The following is an 18,850-nucleotide window of genomic DNA, read 5'->3' on the forward strand; positions in this document are numbered from 1 at the left end:
ATTAGTTGTAAACTCTGCTTTGCTGCAGTCTGCAATCCTCCCTAGCATCTGTCACTTGGCCCGGGACCCCAAAGTATTGACTGGCTTCTCCTAACAGTGAACGGACGGCCTGGAGGCTTGTCCGAGGCACTTGCCTGAGGATGTAGCCCCGCAGGACCCCGTTGTGCTCCGTCTCAGGTGGTGGTTGCCACTGCACCATGATGGACTGGTTAGTCCTCCCACTGGCCACGATGTTCTTTGGGGGAGCGCTTGGTGGTTCTTCAGGTAACATCAACCTAAAGGTGAAATATATCAGAGAGAGAGGTAAGGGCCAGCGTCACGGCCCAGCCCAAAGCCTTGCTGAGGAGAAAACCAGCCCAAAGCACACAGCTGACCCCACTGGGGCTGTGTGTGCCAAAGGTGTGACAGTCAACATGCCAGCAACTCAGCCAGGAGGCAACGGCAGATGTGTGGCCGACAGAGGACCTGTCTAGTGCTATGGTTGGCTCTGTCAACTTGACCAAACAGTCTGAATGAGGAGTTATCTACGTCAGGCTGGTCAGTGGGCAGTCTGTGGGGATTGTCTTTTAAGCCGACTGATATGAGAAGACCCATCCCACCGTGGGTGGTATCATTCCCTAGGCAGGAGGCCTGATCTGTAGAACAGCACAGGTCTCTAGCTGAGCACAAGCGAGCAGGCACATACATGTCCGTTTCCCTCTGTTTTTGACTGTGGATGTGATATTGACTCGCTTCTGGAGTTCCTGTCTTGACTTCTCTGCTATGGCCAACAGTAATCTGGAACTGGAAAACTGAAATAAACCCTTCCTCCCCTAAGTTGCTCTTATCAGGGTATTTTATCACAGCAACGGAAACACTGGGACCACCAGGAAGCTCTGTTCCGAGTTGCGTCCCTGGCACTGTGTAGTTTGGGCATGGTGGGCACATGTGAAGTCTCAGCACTGTGTTGGCCGAGGGGGGTCATCCTTAATTACAAAGTGAGTTCCAGGCCAGCCTGGACTGTGAGAGTCCCTGTCCCTGAAGAGAAGGCACAGAGCATCATGGGAAACACTTAAGGAAGTACAGCTAGCTAAATACGTGCCAGTGTTCACGCTGCTCCGGTTGCGGCCAGAACCCCTAGGGCTGGTTGCTCATCCCTGTGTCTCCTGTTGGGGCCCACACCTCCCTCTCGGCTGGAGGCGGAGCATGGGCTCGCTTACCTGCTGGTCTCTGTGCTGTACTGGCCCTTGCCCACCTGGTTCACAGCGCACACTCTGAACTGATAGGTCCGGGCTGGCGTCAGGCCACTCACAGTGACACTTGTCATCTCCGGGCTGACATTTGACAGATGCACCTTCCATGGAGAGTCTACAAGAACCAGCAGAGCAAGGTCAGACACGTGAGCGAGCATCGTCGCAGTAAGTGGACAAGTAGGATCGTTTGCCTCCCCACACAGCGCCAGGGTTGGTGGTGGTGGCTCGCCCACCTCACGAATGTGCAAACCGAGTCGCTCAGCTGTGTGGCTAGCAACGACCGCACTGGCGTGGCATTCAGGAGCCCCACCACAGACCCAGGGGAGAGCCTCTCGTTCTCCCTTTGCCCACTCCAGGGCAAGTGGGCAGAAAGACCCTTCTGTTGGTCCTTCCTGAGAAGGTGTGTCTTCCTTCCTTCCCTCCTTCCTTCCTTCCTTCCTTCCTTCCTTCCTTCCTTCCTTCCTTCCTTCCTTCCTTCCTTCCTTCCTTCGTATGTGTTCCTATGTATACAGGTGAGGTTGTACAGGCATGTGTATGGTCATGCATGTAGAGGCCAGGGGTCAACCTCGGGGGGTCGTTTTTCCCTTGAGACGTGCTCTCTCACTAGTGTGGAACTCACTGATTTGGCCAGGCTGGCTGGCCAACAAGTTCCAGGCAGCCTCCTGTTTCTGCCTGCCAGAGCTGGGTTGACACACCTGTACCCTCACACCATGTCTAGATAGGTTCTGGGAAATTAAATTTGGGTCCTCAATACTTAACTGACTGAGCCATTCCCTCAGCCAAGGTATAAAAACAACAACAACAACAACAAAAAAAACAAAGTTTTTTTTTTTTTTCTTCAGCCTGCATACAGATGGCACTTCAAGACAAGGAAGAAAAAAAAATCCCAATTCCTGGGATCAGTACAAGATGGGAAAAGTTGTCTGTCAGCTCACCACCAGGCAGGTTGAAGATTTGTCTCCAGGAAAAGGGTGCTCCAACCCTCAGGGAATGATAAATAAGTGCTATGTTCATTAATACTCTAATAAAGAGATGATAAATACTGATGAGCTAGACATTTTGCAAGCCCTCTGTAGTGTGGCCTCCTTCTGCCACACCCCTGAGCTGCACTGGCTGAAGAGAGACACAGCAGGGTCCACAGCGAGCATGGTGCGTCTTTTGGAAGCTGCTTTTCTGTTGGGTGGAAAGATGCCTCGGTCAGCAGAATGAGCTGTTGCCGGCAAGGAAGCCTTGGGAAGGTCTAGCAGGACTGAGGCCATTGCACGATCTTCCGAGGAGTTTAAACACGCCTCTCAGCCTGGCCATGGGTGATTTGGCTCTGACCCTGAGCATCTGCTGTGGGCTCCCACGCTGAACACAAAGGTGCCTGCAGGCTCTCCCAGGACACAGCTACTTTTCTTGTCCCTCTGAGACGGTGCTACTAGCAACCTCCCTTTTGCCCACACTAAAGATGGTCAGAGAGAGATGATGCTCGATTCCCAGTGAACCAGGCTCTTCTCAGGCTGTGGGCAGCACACCTCGAACACCGCCCATGAAAATCATGAAAATCACAGCCGTGTCCGCAGAAATCAGCTGGCTGACTTGGGGGTCGAGGCATGCGTCAGGGGTTCATGGGAAAGGTGCCTGCCACTCCAGCTCCTTACAGGCCGTTGCAAAGTGATCTGAATGCTCTAAAATAGGACCCAGGCTCCCCACAGGCAACAAAAGAGATGCTTCTCCCCAAGTCAGAATTCGTTAGCTGGGTTCCTCCACACAGAAAGCGAGCGAGGAACATGGGCCAGTTGGGCTGCAAAGACGGGATTTTTTTGTTTGTCTTAAATTGTTGTACATAAAGCAGCTTCCGAGCATAGCTTCCTAGAAATGCAGTTTTCACCACCAGCTGGGCCGAGTTATGTTTCTGGCTTTTGATTTTTGGTGATGTGCATAATTTAGCTGTTGACAAAGATCGCTTCCTGTTTCATTTAGAAGCACAGTGTTGGGCTTGATGGGACAGAGGACTTGCTCTACAAACAAGAAGACTTGAGTTTGAATCGCTGGTACCCAGGGGCATGGCTGTGTGTTCCTGAAACCCCAGCTCTGGGGCACTGACAGGCAGATCCTGAAAGCTTGCTGGCCAGCCTGACTGAAAAGGTGAGCTTCAGCTCAATGAGAGACCCTGTCCTGAGGCAATGAGGTAGAAAGGGAGAAGACGCCTGGTGTTGTGCTCTCCTCATGCATGCGTGTGGGCATCCTAACATGCATGAACCACACACTCACATGACCGCACACACCGAGCCCCACAGTTTGTAAGCCCTTAATTAGCTGTGGAAAAGCCTAGCCCTCTGAGCCTTTGTCACTGTCCTACAGCCCAGAGTTTCTCAGCAGATTCCAGCACAAGAGCCCCCGACAATGCAGAGGGTCAGCGAACTGTCCCTGACACTGTGGATCTGGGCCTCCTGTTGCCAAGGCTAACAGTTACACAATTAGCTTCATCCTCAACACGGCTGGTGTGAGATAGGAAGAACCTAAAAACTGTCACTCGCTGTGACCTCTTCCACTTGGAGCTGTTCAGTTTCCTTTGAACTTCTGTACAACCGAGAGACCATCAAACCACAAGGACATGTCACCTCACATCTTTTGGGAAAGTGGCCATCAAGCAAACAAACAGGAAATAACAGGGATCACGCACTGTGCCACCTACTTCCTTTCAGAGCCCTGGAGGTAAGGCTCTCGGGCAGCTCATTCCAACCCACTCTTCCTCTGGACTTCTGTCTGCTAGTGAGTAGCTTCCGTGCTTATACAGCTTGAGCTAGCCAGCGTCATTGCAGGGAGGGACAATACTGGAAGGTTCCCTGTTGGTTGACTAAGAGTTGATCAGAGCCAGAGAAGGGCAGAGAAGGCTTAGGACAGGAAGTTGCCTGCTGGGGCTTCAATCTGCTGTGTCTCCCTCAAACCTCATGTTGAGGCTGGGTGGCTAGTTGTTAATAGTAAGCTTGGCAGAACCTAGAGTCATCTGTGAGACGGGCCTCTGAGTGTGCATTCGGGATTATCTTGATTATATTCATGGAGGTGGCAAGACCTGCCCACTGTGGGTGGCACCACCCCCTGGTGGGATCCTTGACTGAATAAGTGAAGAAAGGGCTGAGCAGCGGCAGCATGGAGTCACTACTCTCTGCTTCCCAACTGTGGATGACACGTGACCAGCTGCTTCCAGTTCCTGTCACCTTGACTTCCCTGCCATGATGGATTGGGCACTTGAACTGTGAGCCAGAGCAAACCGTTTCTTCCTCGGGTTGCTTTTGTTGGGGTATTTCTTACAGCAACAAGAAAGAGCTTAGGATGCCAGGGCATGCTGTTGGAGGGGAGAGCTTTGGGGAGGCATGGGGGCCTTCAAGCGGAAAGAGTGGGGCTGGGGACTCGTTTACACTTGTGGAACCCTGAGTTTAATCCTCAGTACACAAACAAATGAAAACAAAACAACAATAATCAAACAAAGGATTAGTGCCTTTCTTGCAGGAGCGAGCTTTCTCCGTTGTACAATGGACTGGTTTCTAAGCATACTGGCAGCTCTCCTTGGCTGCCTCACAGTACCTGCCTTCCTTTCCACCTCTCTACTGGGTTGTGACATCTTTACACATTACCCAGCCTCAGGTATTCTGCTACAGCAACACAAATCTACCCTAAGACACCGCTGCCCCTGGATCGTACCTCCCGGTCTCTGCCCAGCACAGCTTTGGGCCACGGTTTCCTTTCAGAGCAGGAACAGCTCCTAAGTGCCCATAACCCGAGGCACAGTGTCTGCCGCCTGGTTTGATCTGTTGATGCTGGTCTGTTCAGTGCTCCAGTTGCACTTATTGATTATTTCTTTCTTTGTTTATTTATTCTTTTTCATCTCTACTAGCTAACAAGAGATCTTGAAGGTAGAGAAATTAAACCGCAAAACTGACCAAAAAAAGCCCAATCCATCTCACAGGCACCCTAATTTCTATCCCTCCCCCTCCAAAAAAAAGTAATATGGAAAGGATCTGCTCGTTCACAAGCTATGGAGCTGTGAACTTCCGAAGACTGGTGAAACGTAAACAGCACGGCGCATCTGGACATGCCAACAGGAAAAAGATTCTCTCCGCATCCAGGCCTCACAGGACTCCTACCGAGGTTCCTCCAAGGGGCTGGAGAGCCCGGGTTGCATCTGACGGGGGCTGACACACAGGCCCCCGTTCCCTCCGCCCTCCCCTCAAGTGCTCCTCCTGTGCCTGGTCTGGAGGCCGTCACTCCGACAGGCTGAGAAGCTCAGTGGCTCTGTTCTGTGTGTGTGAACTCGGATGACAGTTTACTGTTATTTCTTTTTCTTTGTGTGTGTGTGTGGTGTACAGAGGTGTCTTTGTGGGCCTTTTACATGTGCATGGGTGGGTACATGTGTATGAGCATGCCTGTTTAGGCCGGAGAGCAATGTCAGATGTCTTCACCGTTCCTGGGTGCTTGTGTGTGCGCGTTGGTTCTTGCTTGCTTGCTTTCTTGAGTGTGTGTGTGTGTGGTGTGTATGATATACGTATGAGTACATGTTTGTGTACAGGTGTGTTAGCTGGCCTTGAACTCAGAGTGTAGCCAAAGAGGAACTTTAACATCTGACTCTTCTGCCTCAACCTCCCAAGTGCATGGAATGCTAGGCAGGCAACTGACTACATCTCAGCTCTCAAAGGCTGGCAGGATTCAATACACACACACACACACACACACACAGCGCATTTCCATTTTCTCAATTAATGTTACCAAAAAAGGAAAACATTTTCGGAGGAGAAATTTTCAGCCTGGAAGATCTGCAGCTGTGGGAACCTTCTCCAGGACAGGTGGAGCTGCGGCCTCACAGGCTTGTTTGTGTGTGTGTGTGTGTGTGTGTGTGGGTCACTATCCATGCCAGTGGATCAACCTCCGCATCGCCAGGTGTAAAGCACTAGGCCACGTGTGCCTGCAGTGGGAAGGCTTCCCCCACACCTGCGCACACATGCACAGAGTCACGAGCTTGCACACACATAGGTAATAGATGCTCAAATGCACAGATGGGATGTGACGCAAACCCAGCCTCCGGGGACTAAAAGAAGATGCAGGGATGGATTCAGCAACATTGTGACCCGAATCCAGGCACTGAACTCCCTCAGGAGAGAGACCATGGCCCCTGGTGGGGCAAGACAGGGAGGATGGTGGGGGATTTGTTGATTAGGAGACATTAAAAGATGAAACAGTGGGGCTGGGGAGATGGTTAGAGGGCAAGAACATTTGCTGTGCATGAGGACTTGAGCTTGGATCTGCAGCGCACAGCTAAAAAGTGTAGCTCCATCACGGGGAAGGGGAGAGACAGGAGGGTCGGTAGAGCCCACTGGTCAGCAAGCCGAGCTGAATCAGTGAGGCCCAGATGCAGAGAGATCGTGCCTCAAACACTAAGGTGGAGAGGGATGGAGGAAGACACGTGACCTTGACCTTGGCCTCCCCAGGCATATGCATACCCACACACCTCCCCTCAAACCCGTGCATGCCCCATCACAAACAGAAGACCAATCCAGTCCCCCATGATACTGAGTTTGGTGGCATAATTAGAGTAAACTGATTATTTTCTAGGTTTAATGTCTCTGCCTGGATGCACGTGTCTGCACGTGTCTGCACTCTGAAGCTCGTGAAACGGCAGAGCATGCTAACGCTAACAGCTCCTCACCAGCTGGGGGTAGCCAGCCTCACTGGCATGAGCGGTGGCTGCAGCCAAGCCAGTGGCTCCACAGCTGCTGTCCTCACAGAGTGCTAGCCCTCCTCGGCGAACCCACACGCCTCTTTGTTGCCCAGCCGCAGCAACTAAGAAAGTCACTGAGAGGCCAGGATGCCGAACCACTCTCCTGTGTGCACGAAGACCCCAGCTTCGTCACAGGGAAGACCCCTCCCCTCATGCCGGGCTGTCCTTGTGGGTTTGTGTGTGAACACAGATGTTGTAGTCCTTGGGAGCACGCTGCATGCTCAGGACCCGTGCAGCTGAGAGCCGGACCCCGGCTCAGCTAAGCTAAGGTTGCCAGAGCTCAAAAGGCCCATCGACGGGAGATGCCCAGCCAGAAAAGTGTTTGCCTGGCAAGCATGTGGACTGGAGTTCAGCCTCCAGAACCCACTCTCTTTGCTTGCTTGTTTTTCAGAGCTGGGCATGGTGGCTTGCACTTGTAATCCCTGTGCTGGGAAGATGAGACAGGAAATTACGTGGGTTCACTGGCCAGCCAGCCAAGGCCAATGGGTGGGCTCTAGGTTTCATGAGAGACCTTGTCTCAGAAAAACAAGGTGGGTGGGGTTCGAGAACAATATTCACGCTTGTCTGTCCTTTTGCCCCTACATACATGAACAGGTTCTCACACACATGAACATACGCATGCACACACACAGAGTCTATCAAACAATGCTGGTGTAAGTCAAGCCGACAGCGACAGTCCTTGACATGATCTGAGGAGAAGGCGATTCTCCCATGTGGGCTAGCCACAAGAGAAGCATCAGGCAAACTCCAACTGAGCAGCCTTCTTAAAACTGTCAGCATGCCTCAAAGCTACCAAGGTCATCACAAACGAGGGACTTCTGAGAAACTGTCCTGCCACATGAGCCCAAGGAGGCATGATGATTGAACATCCCGAGGGAAAACACGGCGTCTGAAGCCAGCAGGGGCTCCCCAGCTCCGGCCAACACAGCGCACCAACAGGAGTGTCAGAGAGGGAGCCTCAGGGTGGGGGTACGCAGGATAATCCTACTGAAAAACAACACACTTAGTGAAAGAAAAATAATTAAAATGGAGGATTTGCTGGCAAGCTGATGGTCTGGAGTGAAGCACGAGAGGACGGTTACAAAGGACTGAGTAGCGTCTGCACCGAGGGATTCTGCTGTTCTGTCAGAGAAGGTCTATCAAGGAGGTGAGGGGACAGCTTGGTACACAGAGAGTTTCCCTCGCAAGGAGGAACACCTGAGTGCAACTCCTGAACCTGCATAACAAGGCAACACAATGGCGACCAGAGGAGCCCTGAGACTTTCCGGCCACGAGTCCAGCCTACTTTGTGAACCCCAGGACAAAGTTCTAGACTGCTTGTAAAATGAAATAATGGATAGTGCCTGAGGAAAGACACGCAAGGACGAACTTTGGCCTCTACACACAAGTACAGCGGAACCTGCTCACACAAACACATGTGCACACATAAGCCAAAAAAAAAAAAAAAAGGAGTAAAGGGTCATGGTGCTTAGAGCTTCTCAGCAGGCAGGTACGTGGTCACTCTCTTCCCCATAAGGGCAGAAAGCCAGCGCATGCTAGTCCACCTCCGAGTCCCTACAACGGCCATCAATACTTGTGACAGGTGCTTTCTCCTGGGCCGTGCTTTAAAAGGGGAGCAAGGGCTATTGGTTTAAGGCTCCATATGCAAAATCCCACGGAAAAGTGAGCTGCATGGGAAGCCCTTCCTAACAGCAACAAAGGCTGTGAGGGAGTTTCAAAGACAGCACCGGAACGCTCTGAAGCACGAGAACAAAGTCTCTGCCGTACAGGCGAGCAAAACAGCACAGAGCCCATCGGCTTTTAAGGACATAATAGCAAACGTGCGGGGAGATGTTTAACACACTGTGCGGTGACAGTCGGTAGCGGCTTGCAGGGCAGCGCAAATGAGCTCACGGGGTGCAGTGCGTGAGGCAGCCGGGTCTGCGCATGAAGAGACACCTGTGGGTTAGGAGAAAGAACGAACCCGTGTCTCAGGGTCTCTTTGTGTTGGAAGAGCCCTGGCTTTCCAGTGATGCCAGCCAGCAGGCTCAAAGAGTGTTCTGGAAGCTAGCCTTGGACCAGAAGCCGACACCAAGCCCCACTTCAGGAAGTTGAAGGGCGCTGGGAGATGTCCTTGCTGTAGAAGCGTGAGGACCTGTGTTCAAATCTCAGCAGCCTGTGAACCCGGGCACAGTGGTGGCTATCTGTACCCTGAGACGGGTGTGCCGCAGGGCCCTTTGCCTGGCCAGGCGGGCTAACACGTGACTTCTGAGTTCAGTGAGACCCAGCTTCCAAACTCAAGGGGGAGAGCAATAGAGGAAGATTCCCGGTGCCGACCTCTATCCTCCACACCCCGCACGCATGCGCACACACACGCGCACACAAAGGTAGGCTGGGGTATAGTACAGTTGGTGGAGTGATTGCCTGGCAAATGCAGAGTCCCAGGTTCCAACCCTTGCACTGCATAAACTTGGAGTAGGCCTGTCAACCCAACATTGAAAAGGTGGAGGCAGGAGGATCAGGAGTTCAAGGTCATCCTCAGCCTTTGGGAGGGGGGGGAGACAGAGGCTAGACAGACAGACAGATAGATAGATAGAAAGGCCACTGTAGAATATTCTACCCTTGCTGTCATTACCAGAACCCCAGGACAGACTCACACACAGCTGTTGCTCAAGGCCACCACTGGTGCTCTGCCCAGATCTATGCTCCTCAGAAGCCTCCTGCTTCCCGAAGACCAGGCTGTTCCTGGTTCCCTCTCCTGGGGAAGTGTGTCAGCAACTGAGGGACAGGTGACTGTCCACACCACCCTCCCCAGATCCACCCCCGGAGCCTCACACTCTTTTCTCTATGCTCCTGCCAAGTTCTGCTGCCTAAAAGCTTGTTCCCAGCTCTGTGTGGGTTGTGCCCGGCATTCCGGGCTCCCTCGGCACTCCTCATGGGTCTCTCCTTTCTGTGTGGAAGGGAAGTCATGGGGCTGCCAGCAACAGTCGGTTGTGGTGGAGGCAGATAAGCTCGTCTTTCTTTGTATGTCTGCTAACATTTCTCTAGCGGCAATCAATATGTGTTACACTGGACTTAAAATATATAATGCTATATAGAAAATGTCTTTTTTTATTTAAAAAAGTAGTCCATTTAATCCTTGCCTTTGGCTTCTCCTGGCCCAAAGAACCTTCTGCTCTTATAAATACGTATGCTGGGCATGTCAGGGGCTCCATAATAGTTCTTGCATCCAGGTTTCTACACCCTGGCAAGCCTACGAAGGCGGCATACATATCCAGGCCTTGCAAATTTCCACATGCGGTTCATTTCCAAGAGGGCCTTTCTGGCCTCTCCTGTGGAGTGACAGCCCCTCCTTCGAGGATCCTGACTCTCAGAGACACTTCCTTGGCAACTGTTCAGGTGCTGGCTTAGGCTACATCTGGTGTCCCTGGGTTTGTGATTCGATTTCCTGAGTGTCTCTCTCTCCCAGATGGACCCGGGCTCTGCCCAGGTGTCTTGACACAGCTAATAACAATGGACGGAAGGGGCCGCATCATTTTCAGTCCACCTGAGGATGCTCTGCTAGGCTCCACACTGAAGGCGGTTGGGGGGGAATTAAAGAGATGGATGATTCTAGTTTCTCACATGGCTGCCCTTAAAGAACGCTGACAGGTGCTTAGAAATAAGAAAACTTTCTCTATAAATTTTAAAATCCTAAAAATGAAGACTGGGAGAGAAAGAGAGGGTTATACTGTGAAATATCGACCTTTCCAATCCACGACTTATTTACTTTTGTGAGGTTCACAATCAGGCAAAACTCATTTGTGGAGGTGAGAATTAGAAGGTGCTTGTCTCCGAAGGGGTCAGAGTGACTGGACAGGGAGCCAGGGAATGTTGTAGAAGACTGAAATGATTCACATCTTGTTCAAAGCACAGACTACAGGGATAGATGTATTAGTCAGAGCTCACTTAGATCTCTGTGTTTTGTTCTATGCAAATTATGACTCAATATATAACAAACCCCTCCCCACCCCAGTATTGTACAAAGCACTGAAATCCTAGAAGATATTCTAGTGAGATCAGGGGGAAAAAAAAACAGGAGATTCTACTGGGCTTATTATCATTTAAAAGTATTCTGATAGCCCAGCAAGATAGGGAAAACAAAGAGGAGACAATGAATTCTATTATTTGGAGAAGCTATGATTGTTTACTTTGAAAACTAAGAGGATCAACAGAAAAATCATTAGAATAATAAGAGAATAGGAAGTGGGGAATGGAGCAGCCAGTGACTGGATGACAATAGGCTTCCGGTCTTCCAACAAAGACCAGGTGGTGGGTGGATACTTCCACAGCAATGAGCTGACACTTTAGGACAGCGGCTCTCAACCTTCCTAATGCTGAGACCCTTTAACACACTCCCTCATGTTGTGGGGACCCCAAGCCATAAAATTACTTTTGTTGCTACTTCATAACTGTAATTTTTCTGTTGTGAATCGTAATGCAAATATCTGATAGGCGACCCCTGTGGAAGGATGGAATGGTTGAGAACCGTTGCCGCAGGACAACCTTAATGGGAAGAGCAGACTGCTCCTGGCTACCAACCTGAAGGGTTTGGAAAGCAAGACAGAAAGTAAGTGCATAAGCGCAGGCCCTCCAGAGGGACAGACGGAGCCACCAAGAGGTCAGTCCTCACAGAGCCCACCACAGCTTTAACTCCTCGCTTAAAAACTCAGTGGGAGTCAGACACAGTCACACACATCTATAATCCGAGCACTTGGGAAGTGGAGGCAGGAGGGTCACAGCAAGCCTGAGACCACCTCTGACTACATTATGAAGCCCTGTCAGAGTGAAAGTGTACCTCAATGGAGCTGCTTTTTTTATTTTTTTATTTTTTTTGAGAAATAGTAAATTCTGGGAGAACGAGGGGAGTCATTATATCAGTTGCTGAAACACATTTGGAGCTAAAACCACTAAAATGTTACAAAAATTAGATGGAGAAAAACAAAACAAAATAAAGCAAAAAAAAAAAAAGAAAAACAAAAACAAAACAACAAACAAACAAAAAACCTGGCGATGACTTACTAGGTCCCCCAAAAATCCTGAACTTGAGACAGGGTCTCACTTTGTAGCCCTGGCTGTCCTGGATCTTGCTATGTAGAACAGGCTGGCCCTCACCTTTAGAGTGCTGAGATCAAGGGGTGTGTCATCGGGCCCTTTTTTTTGAGGGGGGCAGGCACCTTTACCATGCGAAAAATTAACATTATAAAATAAGTGGACTGCTCAGTAAACCATGCGGGTTTACTGTAGAACCATGTTCTTCTACATGGCGTGCCTATATTCCAGCTGAATTAAAAAGTTAAATAATGCGAAAAATTAGTCCTTTAAAATAAAGACGCAAATCTATGATATTCATTTTATGCCTGATAGTGCTAAAATATCCAAATCCAAATCAATCAGAAGAAAATATAAAAGAAATATCAGCAGACTAAACTACATAAGAACCAAACACTTCTTTGTCAAAAATAAGCCTTGGCGCTGGGTTGCACGTAGCTCAGTTGGGGGGTCCAGGCACTGAGCCCTAGATTCGGCCCCCAATACTTCATAAAGCGGGCATATTGGCACATGTCTGTATCTGGGAAGTGGAGGAGGGAGGATTAGAATTCCAAAGTCACCCTCGCCTACACAGCAAATTTGAGAACAGGTGGGGTACATGAAACACTGACTAAAATATAAATAAATGAACTACAAAAATTAAGTATAAAAAGAAAATTGAAAACAAACAAACAAAAAAACAAAGACCTGTCATAAATGATAGAAAAAAGGAAATTTCAAATCCTAGTTAGAAAAAACGGGGGAAAGAAAACTGACAGCTCACAGTAGAGAAACTTCAAAAAGCCCAAGCAACTTGGAAAAATGTGTCCAGCTGTGCTGGGGATCGGAAAAGGTACAGCTTTAAGAAGACATGGGTCTTGTAACCACAACTCTGCTGGAAACATAGGCGCATGTCTCCGCAAACCTGGGGGACGGGATTAGTAAGAAAAGGATTGCTTTCTGGCGTCCCTGCAGCTGCTTCCCGCCTTTGCTGTTACTCTAAGGACCACCATCACCTGGCGGGTGCTTCAGCACCACGGACAGCACGCGGAGGCGCACGCCTGTTTCCCACGCCAGAAGCGGCCTGTGGCTGCGCCCCCTAGAGGAGAAGACCGGGATGGCACAGCCTAGCCCATCTTGGTGGAAGGACAGACTAGGGAGACAGGAAGTGCTCTGACACCAGGACAACAGCTGACGGGAACTGAGAAAGCAGGAGTAGGCCGCGGAACGTCAGGAAGGGAGTTGGGGGAAGATGCAATTCCCAGACATGCTCAGAGAAGTACAAGCAATGCTTGCTGCCGAAGCACAGAAAGGCAAACCGCTCAGCGGCTGAGGACAAATCTGGAGAGGCAGGCGGTGGCCGGATGATGAATGGGGCTGTCGCCCATGCTAATCAGCTCACAATCTATTCTTCAGGTGGTGAGTTCTACAGAGGACGGACTTGCTAGCGAGATGATGGGCAGACAGGCCAGCCGCTGGAAGCAATGTAACCTTTGGGAACTTTCGCTTATGAAGGGGGCTCCCGGCCCTGCTGCACAGTGCTCCCTGGAGCCCTTACAGCCCCCTTAAAGGGGTTTCCAGGGGAGAAATTCTCTTGGCTAGGCCAAGTGCATGGTCAGCAGCAATAGCAGCGCTCCCCTAGAGGCAGGAATGAAGACAACATTTCCTATCCGTTGAACCCCATCAAGCCAAGCTCTCATTAGGCATTACTCTCTAGCTGCGCCCCTAGTAGCTCACTGAGGAATGGCCTTGAGGGGGCCACACACATTGGGCAATCAGCAGCCATTCTCTGTTAGTAGTGGTGGAGATGGAGAAGGGAAGTGGGCTGTGGGGGAAAGGGAATGTGGCAGGAGTTCAGAATAGCTTTCCATCTCTGGCTCAGAGGGGCAAAGGTGACAAGTGCTATGGACAGGCGGACTCGACAGAGCCTAGAGGACATCCAGGTGTAGCCTCCCAGTAGAGCCTTGGCCTCCAGACTGGGGGTCATGGAGGTTTCAGCTAGACACACATGCTGAGACTGAGCATGGGAAAGGTGAATGGTGGAGACTTGCAGGGTCATTGGGTAAGCAGCTGAATGAATTCTGGGTCTTCAGGGAGCACCAGCAGGGACAGGAGGGAAAAGTGAGTCTGCAGGTGAATCCAGCAAGGAGAGACACGGGAAAAGAAGAGGTCAGAGCGAAGCAGGGAGGGATGGCTTGACCTGCAGTGTTCTCGTTAAACAACTACGTAAAAAGCCAGGCCTGCGGTTTGTCCTTGTCATCCCAGTGCTGGGGACACGAAGACAGGTGGACCTCTGGAGTGCACTGGCCAGCCATCCCAGCCTGCTTGGTGGCTTCCATGCCACTGAGAACCCTGTGTTCAGAAACAAAGTGGATGGCACCCGAGGGATGGCACCCGGGGTTGTCCTCTGATCTCCACACATCTGCATGCACATGCCCTGCCCACTGCATGAGTGAAGAAAGAGGCAGAAGGGGGCCTCAGGAGCCACGTTCAGGATGACTCCAGAATAGAAGGAACGATCAAGAAGGGTGCTGAGGAATGGCAAGGGTATGGCGGGGCGGGGCTCCCGGGAGAAGAGGCACACTAGGGAGGGTTGGGGGGTGAGAGGGGTACTGGAGTCCTTTCCTCTAGGGAGACAGGGCCAGAAGGGAAGGAGGCCTAGAGACAGAGAGACACTGAATGACAGTGTTGGAGGGTGCAGAGAGGAGGGAGCCGGGCCTGGGATGAAGACTGTACTGGCCATTTGTTGTTGTTGTTGTTGTTGTTATTATTATTATTATTATTATTATATTTTTACTATTATTTTGGGACAGGGTATCACTATGTAGACCAGGCTGGCCTCAAATTCACAATCCTCACACTTTAACTCTCCCAGTGTGGGAGTTACAGGTGTGGACTACCATACCTGGCTATGAGCATATATAAATTTGTAATAAAAGTACAAACATGTTTCATCCTATAACTAAATTTAAATTTCAGAAATACAGAAATGACAGCTGTAAACACATTTATTAAAAACAAAAATCAAGAACTAAGTATCAGAAGATGTTTAGGTTTTTAAAAAACATATAAATATGTGTGTAAATAATGGATATCTTATTATGACACATGTAGCATTTGGTGCTAAGCTTAACAAATATGATGAAGAACTGACTTGTTTTTTCTTACTAACTGGTAAAAGACTATTGCGACCCTAGCTGAGCACAGAAATGTCTTGGTCCAGCATGTAGAAACAGGCCAGGACTCAGTTTGGGAACTAGGATCACCACTCTTAAACATCAGGGTTTCTATGGAAACTTGTGTTACGTTGAGAATGTGCATTTTTAACACAGCACAAATTTTCATTTAAGTTCAGCAATACATTTATAAAAAGGAGCATCCTTGCTCTTTTACAAACACAGAATAAAGACTGAACATTGAGCATGTGCCCGCTGCGTGTGTGTGTGTGTGTGTGTGTGTGTGTGTGTGTGTGTGTGTGTGTGTTAGGCCAGAGAGGCAATGCTGGGGTTCTCCTCAGTTGCACCCCACCTTGCTTTTGAGGTAGGGTCTCTCCCCGAACCTGGCGCTCACCCGTTGCCCTGCATGCACAGTTTTAATTAGCTCACGGATTCCAATAAGATGTTCCAACTGTGCCGAGAGAAACGCAGAGCACTCGTACATCGATAATGCCAGAATGAACCGACAAGCAGGTGCGAGGCTGATCAGCATCTACCGAGCTACAGCCAGGCACAGTCTTGCCTCCTCTAGCATAAACTCGTTTGCATCCATTTGCATGTTTTACAGACAGGAGTCATTTGAATCGGAGCAATTTCTAGGATTTACAGGGTTGTGAGATGGCCCAAGGGGTAGTCTCCGTGAAGCTAGGACAGCCCGAAGAGGTGCTGGTGAGACCCACATTCATTTGCGGCTTTGGCCCACATCAGAGCTTTTCCTTTCCCTCCGACAGCTCCCCTTAATAACCCTGACCCATAGATACATCATTCTTGGCCACAGTCAGTACAGATTTTAGGGTGAGAAAAAAAAATGCTTTTCATTTTGCAACCAATTTCTCATGCTACCCAAAGGTCCAGGATATTCAGCTCTACAGAGAAGCCTCCTTGCTTGGTCCCCAGCCCTGGTACTGGAACCAATCCCCTGCCTACCTCAGCTCACCAGGTTGGGTACTCTGAACTAGCCTTATGACAATGCTACCTCCATCTCTGCCTCCAGGCCACCAAGAGGCACCTGCGACAAGAGAACCCTCAAGCTTCATGGCACGAGGGACCTAGTAAACCTACAGGCACAAGGCATTCTCCACACAGAGTTTTGACTTTAGTCAAGTGCAGAAGACCATGCTCTTGCATGTGGTCTATAAACCTCTGAGAAAGCCCTTCTGTGGTGGCAAGAGTAGTGAAAGCAGGCAGAGTGTGGTGAAAGCAGGCAGTAAGGAAGCCTCTGCCTGAGCCACTGGGCCTCATCTTCCCGGTTCCCGCAGGATTGAGGGCATTCAGGAGAACAGCAACCCTGTCAGCCTGCTAGGCGGAGCTGGCAGCAGCCACTCTCCCGAGTAGCTGGCGTGTTGTGTGGCTGGGGTTATTTAGCACTGTCCACTTCTCAGTGCTGAGCGCGGGCCAAATACCATCTCCGTTTCAGTGTGCCTGCTGCTAAGCAGTTCTCTCTGGCTGTAATTAGCCTGCATGTTCAGCTGCTTCTTAACGACGCTCATTCCTAATAAAAATAAAAAGCTCATCACAGGTCCAGATGATGGAGGCGAGCCATTGATTCGCTGCGATAGGAAGGCATATGACCAACCAACTGGCAGCAACACATGCCGCTTCTATGGAGGCCATAGATCCATCTTGCACAGCTGAAGTCAGGGACAGGCATGCAGCAACTGTCCTACCCTCTCAACACTTGGCAGGCTGAGGGCAGACTCGAGCTGGTCCAGATGAGAGGGTCAATGGGGTGATGAGGGACCAGTCAGTGCCATTCTCTGACACCTTCTTAGCAAATGGAAGCATCTTAAAACATCTGCAAAACTATCTACTGTGTGCTCTGGGTGACCACTGGTCAAGGGGAAGGACAGATAGGGGCTGGCAGGGTGGCTCTTGACAGAGAGCCTTTCCAGCATGTGCAGGATACTGGGTTAGCCCCAGAACCACAACACACAAGAACCAGAAGGTAGTGACATACGGACCATTGTGTCTCTATGCACACACACACACACACACACACACACACACACACAGTGTATGTGGAGGCCAGAGGTCAATATCCGGCACCACTTCTCAGTTGCTCATATTTGATTTTCCAGACAAGGCTTCTCAGTGGGACCTTGACTTCCTGATTTAGCTCCCCTATCTGACCAATGAGCACCTGGGAATACTGGTCCCTACCTCTCCGGCACCGGGATTACCAAAGTGTGCCATCACTCTCAGATCACTATTGTAAGCTGGAGCTCTTCAGGATTGTACGTCAGGTTCTTTCCTGATTGCGCCTTGAGCACTGATGTGTCTGACCACTTCCTTATTGTCTGAAGTGGAGGCTGGTCACACACCAGGCTGCCTGGTAAAGAGCAGATGTCAATCAACGTGGACGGATGGATGGCCACGTAAAATGCTTGCTTCTGATTTAGGCAGTATGCCTGACTGGAAGAATAAGTCTTGCTGTCGGCTGGGCATTTTGAATCAGTGCCCGTTGTGGTGTCAAGGGAAGGTTGAACACTTCCCTGATGGAAGACTGCCCAGAATGTCATGTATAGGACTCTCCTCCAAACTGAAACATTTCATGCTAGAGGGAGGCTCCTTAGGACTGAGGAAGTAAACAACTGGAAAGTCTCAGGAAGTTCCTGAAACTTACAGACGCACACGGCCCCCACTTCGCTAACGTGACGCAGGCGCTGAAGATGGCTTAGGAGAGGAGACTCTGGTCCACCGAAGTGCCTGGAAGTCGCGCAGAGGACGCCAGGGTTCCAGCTTTCTTGAGTCATCGCCTGTCACTCCTGCTAGGGTGAGTTTTGATGATGCACCTGCTGCTTTGTGGTCCCTGCTCCTGTGAGTAACCCCTCAGCCACATTCCTGAGGGTGACCCCGAACCGCCCACTGGCTCAACAAGCTGTACCTGGAGGTATCGTTACCGTGGTCTGTTGCTGGTTCCCTGTTTGGGTGAGTGTGCTTTTGTTCGCATCTCTCCCCAAGGACAGTGTCACGCCGTAGTCCATCCTGGTGGCTCTGCCACAGATCCGTGCCATCTCGGGTTTTTTTGCAGAATAGTTACTAAACTCTAGGGACAGGAACACAAAGGAGAGCAGAACACGGCCCTTTGTCTCCAGGAGATGGATGCCTGCGGGAGCTGTCTTTATGGCGGATATCTGTCAGCTTCTGATGGCAAGAGCTCTGCTCCTGTCACATTCTCTCCACACACATTATCGTCAAAGGCCATGCAGCCATGACATCGTCAGGAAAACCTTGTCTTCTGAAAGGCTGTTTTAATAAATAACGCCACCTCTTCCCTCTCTGACTGGGGGTTAAACGAAAACACTGTTATCATGCAGCCTGGTCCCAGTATTGCCTTCTCTATGGAAGGAAGCTAGGTCGGAGGTCAAGGATGGAGAAAGGCCTGACTCCAGCACCTCCCCCTGAGCTGTGTCCAAGCCTGCTGTTGTGGCTGAGGCATGGACTTATGATCAGAGAGTGGGCGTAAACCATTGCTCTGTGGCAGAGCATAGGCTTAGACTCCTATGGTGGAGCGGCCTCCACATAAGGCCCCGTTGAGGGCCTGGAATGTGGTCATCAGTAGAACGTTGGCTGGGAGCGTGGTCAGTGGGAGTTCT

The 18,850-nt window shown here is 50.5% G+C and overlaps 1 protein-coding gene across 1 annotated transcript in view; it reads right to left on the bottom strand.

Annotated features, from left to right (window-relative positions):
• Positions 1-18,850, bottom strand: part of LOC129670104 (protein sidekick-1-like) — a gene marked incomplete at its 5' end in the record, with an annotated part of 897,806 nt that overhangs the window by 180,858 nt on the left and 698,098 nt on the right. Inside the window, 2 exons of the mRNA XM_055598542.1 lie at positions 135-275; positions 1,200-1,347. Of these exons, the coding sequence (XP_055454517.1) occupies positions 135-275; positions 1,200-1,347 (289 nt within the window). The remainder of the gene's footprint in view (positions 1-134; positions 276-1,199; positions 1,348-18,850) is intronic.

Source organism: Psammomys obesus, unplaced genomic scaffold (genome assembly GCF_907164565.1).
Source record: "Psammomys obesus unplaced genomic scaffold, mPsaObe1.curated_primary_1811, whole genome shotgun sequence".
NCBI lineage: Eukaryota > Metazoa > Chordata > Mammalia > Rodentia > Muridae > Psammomys > Psammomys obesus.